Below are 6,298 nucleotides of genomic sequence, written 5' to 3' on the forward strand. Positions count from 1 at the left end.
GGAGTAAATGTTTACGGGGGAGTATGGGGATAAATCCGTGCAATAGAGAAACCATGGTGCAATCATATACAGTGGGCAGTGGAGTCCTAATAGATAGAGGGACTATCAGGAGAGAGAGCGCGGGGGGGAATCATAATGTAGAATGGGAAGGGGTGATATTTATAATAGTCCCCTATTTCCCCTCCCCCTCCCGATCCCTATTTCCCCATTTCCCCCTCCCTGCCCTCCTATGTCACCCTGCCTCCATTTCTCTCTCGCACCTGCCCCTCTCTCTCTCTCTCTCCTCTCTCTGCTCCAGGTGTGGATTCCGAGGCTCCAGGTCGTTCAGCAGTTCCGGTTATCCTGCAGTGCCACTGTCTGCCCCACTCCCCAATCTCCCGATACCCATCTTCGCCACAGTCAGTGGCCAACACAAGTACGAGACCCGGATCACAGTGCTGGAGAATGGCCTGCGAGTCGCCTCACAGGACAAATTTGGACAATTCTGCACAGTCGGAGGTCAGTGCCGGACAGTGGGTGTTGAGTTACAGGTGGGATGAGAGGTCTGAGTTCACTGGGCCTCCTTATCCCATCGGACTGTCCAATCCTGAGGCTCCTTTTAACCTCCACATGCCCCAACATCACGATAATCCTTCCTTCTAAGCTCATGAGAAATAATTTTTTCAGCTGTGAAATGCTTTGAATGAAATGCCCTGAAAGGACCAAACCCCAGGGATAAATTGAACTTATCTTCCCCGAAGGAGTACTGTAATGTTGGAGACACCATGTTAAAGCAGGACTATATCAGTTGGATGTTGAAGATTCCTCACGCTATTTTGAAGAATAGGGCAGTTCTTGAAATCTGTTTGTATTTTTACTTAATGGAATCAATTGTAAGGAAAGCTTGCATTTCGGTGCATCTGCTGCCCCTGAGTGTTGGTGGTAAAGGGAGCAGATGTTTGTGGATGTGGTACCAATCAAGTGGCTGCTTTGTCCTGGATGGTGTCGAGCTTCTTGAGTGTTATTGGGGCTGCCCCCATCCAGGCAAGTGGGGAGTATCCCATCACACTCCTGACTTGTGCCTTGTGGACGGTGGACACACTTCAGGGAGTTGGGGTGGGATACTTAGTGTGGTTATTGAGCTTTTTGTACAAGGTGATCTCCCAATCAGAAACTGTAAACTGTCAATTGGAGCGGAATCTGTTCCCCTCAGCGATATCGCCACTGAAACTCTGGTGCCACTGCAAATGCCATGAGCCAGCCTTGTGCCAGCTTCACCTGTGTTGCTGTGGAGCTGTACGTTGTCACTGTACGTGGGTGTTCACTGACTGTACATACATATACATATCCAATTATGGTTCCTCTCTACCCTGCCCCTCCACCTCAAACCCTGGCTTCGCTTTCTGTTCGCACCATTCTTTCTATCCCTGTCCCACCGATTCAAGGCATTTTCCCAACCTCACTCCCATCCTTGTGAACCCCTCCCAAAATTCTCTCACTCTTCCAGTGTGCTGTCCATGTCACACTTTCACCTGACTCTGCTGGTAACAGTTAACATCAGTCTCAGCTCTCCGGTGTCTTGGGGATTTATTCTGGCCATATCTGGTCAGCTGCTGACTCAGAGCTCTCCTCTTAATGCAATCATGTCCTTCAGTTTTAGCAAACGCAGGATCGAGACATGAGGCAAAATATCCAAGCGGAATCTCCCACTTTATAGAAAAACTGGCGTTTTCAGTAAGTAACAACGGATTCACTCCATTTTTTTTATCTGGAATGTTAAAAGGATGGGTCAGGCACACACATTTTAAAACAATACGTGCAGATGTGGTTTGAAAGTCAGTCCCTCAGCCAAGTGAAGACAGTTAGCAAAAGAATGAGAAGTGAAAGGAGGACTTTCTTTTTAATTTGAGTTATACAGTAATCTGCAATGTGCTGCCTGAAGGGGCATTGGAAGCTGGATAATGGAAAAATACTTGAAAAGAGAAATTTTCAGCTTCATGGGGAAACAGCAGGAGGAGTGGGGCTAACTGTTTGGATCTTTTAAGAGGCATCATAGATACAATGGGCTGAATGGCCACTTCCTGTGAGACCGTCAGTGACTGTTCTCCACGTGATGCCAGATAGTGAACTTGGCTCCGCTGTCATCTCGGAGAAAGTGAGGGCTGCAGATGCTGGAGATCAGAGCTGAAAATGTGTTGCTGGAAAAGCACAGCAGGTCAGGCAGCATCCGAGCATCAGGAAAATCAACATTTCGGGAAAAATCCCTTCATCCTGAGTCAGTCCCTCAGCCAAGTGAAGACAGTTAACAAAAGAATGAGAAGTGAAAGGAGGGCAAAAGCCCTTCATCCTAATGAAGGGCTTTTGCCCGAAACGTCGATTCTCCTGCTCCTTGGATGCTGTCTGACCTACTGTGCTTTTCCAGCACCACTCTAATGTAGATTGATTTCCAGCATCAGCAGTCCTCACTTTTGCCTGCACAATTCAACAAAATCCAACCCCACTCCTCCCTCAACAAACTCAGCCCTAGCTTCGTGCAGGCCCCCGTGTCCTTTCACCTCATTGGTGCTGACTCCACAAGTGAGCATCTACAACTGCTCTGGGGTCAGGAATGCCAAAGGTCTGCAAATGGATGAAGAAATGTCACCATTTCTGAATCTGAAGTACTTGACCGCCCCCCGAGAATGTGATCCTGGGTTCTCTCTGTCAGAACAGACTGATTTCCCATGCTCTATTTTATCAAGACCCTGAGGATTTTCAGATCTTTCAAGGCGATCACTTTGAATTCTTTGAAACAGTCATGAAGGGTAGTGCCGAGGGGGTGAGAACACTGCTTTGTGTTTCGTTTCCTGCCTTCCCAGCCAGTTTCATGATCACTGCTGTTGCAGTGATAGGGTTTCAGTCTGGGTGGTTTCCTTGAAACTGAGTCTCATCAGTGAACATTGTTGTTAATCGATCATCTCCTATCCCTCTGTACCGTGTCCTCTTCCAGAGCTCACCTGCAGCTCCTCGGCTGGAAGATAGAGCACAAGGGAATAATGTTTAAGATTCATGATTACACCGGGGACTTTGGAAATGGTGTGGGATGTTGCTTGTTTAATTGATGAGGGATGAACTGGCAGCTTTGGAACTGTAATTGTGTTTTTATCATCAGTCCACTGCACAGTTTGGCTCGAAAGATGAGATCCTGCACACACTGGAGAAACATGGGGGGATCTGCGATTGCCAGTCATCAAGGTCAGTGTCATGCAGAATGATACCTGTGCTTTGGAACCTTGTCAGTGAGTAATTCTGACAGCACATGCTCAGGTGGCGATATTTGAGGGGGGGGGTGGTGTGTGTGTGTGTCACTGGGGCCACGAGTGGAACAGTCCCTCTCATTTATTTTTTTACTGTGCGTGACCTGTATGTCTCTGGTGCGCATTCCTTTAGACCACCTTGTGTGATCATGCACATGGTATTTTAATTGGGATGACTTGTGTGTAGCCTGCATGGTATCGTTCAGGTTAATGCTGTCAGTGAGTACAGTTTACTGAGACTGCTGGCCTCAGGTAGCAGAGGGTGTTAGTGCTGCGAGTAGACAGGAGATCAGAGATCAGCCTGAATTCCAGGGCTGACCCCCCATATCTCTGTTGAAGCAAGGAAGAGAAGTTTGTGGTGGGGAGCTTGGGACCACGGCAAACACCTTGGGCGGCGCAGTGGCACAGTGGTTAGCCCTGCTGCCTCACAGCGCCAGAGACCCGGGTTCAATTCCCGCCTCAGGCAACTGTCTGTGTGGAGTTTGCACATTCTCCCCGTGTCTGCGTGGGTTTCCTCCGGGTGCTCCGGTTTCCTCCCACAGTCCAAAGGTGTGCAGGTCAGGTGAATTAGAGCTTAAAAATGTGTTGCTGGAAAAGCGCAGCAGGTCAGGCAGCATCAAAGGAGCAGGAGAATCGACGTTTCGGGCATAAGCCCTTCTTCAGGAATGAGCTTCATTCCTGAAGAAGGGCTTATGCCCGAAACGTCGATTCTGCTGCCCCATTGATGCTGCCTGACCTGCTGCGCTTTTCCAGCAACACATTTTTAAGCTCTGATCTCCAGCATCTGCAGTTCTCACTTTCTCCTAGGTCAGGTGAATTGGCCATGCTAAATTGCCCGTAGTGTTAGGTAAGGGGTAAATGTAGGGGCATGGGTGGGTTGTGCTTCGGCGGGTCGGTGTGGACTTGTTGGGCCGAAGGGCCTGTTTCCACACTGTAAGTGATCTAAGAATCTAAGAATAGGCAGGGAAAAATAACCAGAAATTGCTGGAAGAGCTCAGCAGGTCAAGCAGTATCTGTGGAGAGAAATCAGTTAGCATTTAGGGTTGAGTGACCCTGCTTCAGAACTGATGGCAGTGAGGAAAAAGGGTGGGGGCAGGGGTTAAGGAGGAAACGATAGGTGGGGATAGATCCCAAAGAGAGAGGAGGACAGACAGAGGAGTGGATAAGGATCAGCCTGGGAGGATGAATGGCTGCTGATGGGGACTGTTCGTGGCTAACAATGGGTGGGCTGTAATCGCAGACCATGTGATACCAAGGCCTGGTGTGTGGGGGTTGGGGTAAGGACATGGGGGAAGGTGCCTCTCGCCTGAAAATATTGAGTGCAGAGGCTGTCGAGTTTGTAAGCAGAAAAGAAGCTGCTATTGGCAAGAACATCTGCCCCATCATTGTCGACGACCAGCTCTGTAGTCAGTGCTTTATATCCTATCACATCACTTATTTCTGTTCCCTCCTCTGTGTCTCTTTGTTCTCGAGACTTCAAGCTCCAATGAGAAATTTCAGTCTCCCTGACCCTGGTGGAGGGACTGTGTGTTTTTACAGGAGATGCTGGATTGTGTTTCCCTGCCCTGAATACACGGGCGGCACCACCTGTGATATGGGCAGCTACAGCTCTGTACCATCACCCTGCCACACTCTGTTTCTGTACACGTCCATCTGCTGCTCAGTCTGTCACTGACACTGCCCATCTACACAGCTACGTTAGATAGAAAAACTCTGAAAGTTGTTTTCTCAGTTTTAGATGAGGTAGTGAGGGGGGTGAAAGAGGGCTAAATGTAGGGGTATGGGTTGCTTCTCTAATCAGGGAGAATGTTACACCTGCAGCCAGAGAGGACCCACTGGGAGGCAGTATGGGGAGAGCTCAAAAATAAGCTGGGTGCAATCACTCTGATAGGATGATACTACAGGCCGCCCAACTGCTACCGAGAGATTGACGAACAAATCTGTCAGCAGGTTATGGAAAGGTGCAATAACAACAGGGCTGTCATAGTGGGTGAGTTTAACATCCCCCAATATTGACTGGGACTGCCTCAGAGCAAGAGGCTTCGATGGGGCAGAATTTGTTCAGTGCATCCAAGAGGGTTTCTTGAAACAGTGCGTGGAAAGTCCACCTTGAGGAGGGGGCGTCCTGGACCTTGTGCTGGCTAATGGGCGTGGCCAGCTGACTGCCCTCTCAGTGGGAGAGCAGTTTGGAAACAGTGATCACAACTCCTTCAGTTTGAAGAAAGCTGTGAACACGGATAAGGCAGGACCTTGTGGCAAGACACTAAATTGCAGGAGGAGAAATGACCTCAGTATTAGGCAGGAGCGAGGGAGTGTCAATTGGGAGGAGCTGTTATCGGGCGAGTCCACATCTGACATGTGGGTGTTTAGACCCAGCTGATGGGAGTTTAGGAGCAGCGTGTTCCGGGAAGGAGGAAGGACAAGGATGGCAAGGTCAGGGACCGTCGGATAACGAGGGAGGTTGGGAATTTAGTCAGAAGGGAAAAGGAAGCATGTGTAAGGCTTAGGAAGTTAAAATCGGGCAGAGCCCCTGAGGAATATAAGGAAAGCAGGAAAGTACTGAAGCAGGCAATCCGGAGAGCAGGAAGGGAAGGTGAAATGACCTTGGCAAGTAGCGTTAAAGAGAATCCCAAGGCATTCTACATCATACATTAAACACAAGGAATAAGAAAATATTATCAAATCTCAAGAAAGAAAGGGTTGATATAGCTCTCCTACAGGAGACACACTTGTTGGATAAAGAACACTTGAAATTACGACAGGGTGGATTTGATCAGGCCTTTTTTTCTTCTTTTAGCTCAAAAAGCAGGGGAGTTGTTATTCTTGTTCGGAAGAATTTCCCTTTCAAAATCCTAAATCAGATAAAAGACGAATCTGGACGATATATTCTGATTAAAGCCCTTATAAATGGAGAGGAATATGGGATTTTAAATTTGTATTGTCCCCCGGCACATCCCTTTAAATTTATAACGGAAGCCTTCTCAAAACTGATGGCTCTTGGTGCCCGTCATACAATTATAGGA

At 48.4% G+C, this 6,298-nt stretch overlaps 1 protein-coding gene across 1 annotated transcript; it reads left to right on the top strand.

Annotated features, from left to right (window-relative positions):
- The first annotated feature begins 6 nt into the window (after positions 1–6).
- On the top strand, positions 7–3,267 carry LOC122546560 (mitochondrial-processing peptidase subunit alpha-like). The gene is made up of 3 exons (XM_043685247.1): positions 7–498; positions 1,634–1,713; positions 3,131–3,267. The coding sequence occupies exons 1-3, from the start codon at positions 24–26 to the stop codon at positions 3,263–3,265; spliced, it is 690 nt and encodes a 229-aa protein (XP_043541182.1). The 5' UTR covers positions 7–23; the 3' UTR covers positions 3,266–3,267.
- Positions 3,268–6,298: the final 3,031 nt, after the last annotated feature.

The sequence above is a fragment of the Chiloscyllium plagiosum genome, unplaced genomic scaffold (genome assembly GCF_004010195.1).
Source record: "Chiloscyllium plagiosum isolate BGI_BamShark_2017 unplaced genomic scaffold, ASM401019v2 scaf_8805, whole genome shotgun sequence".
NCBI classification, from domain to species: domain Eukaryota; kingdom Metazoa; phylum Chordata; class Chondrichthyes; order Orectolobiformes; family Hemiscylliidae; genus Chiloscyllium; species Chiloscyllium plagiosum.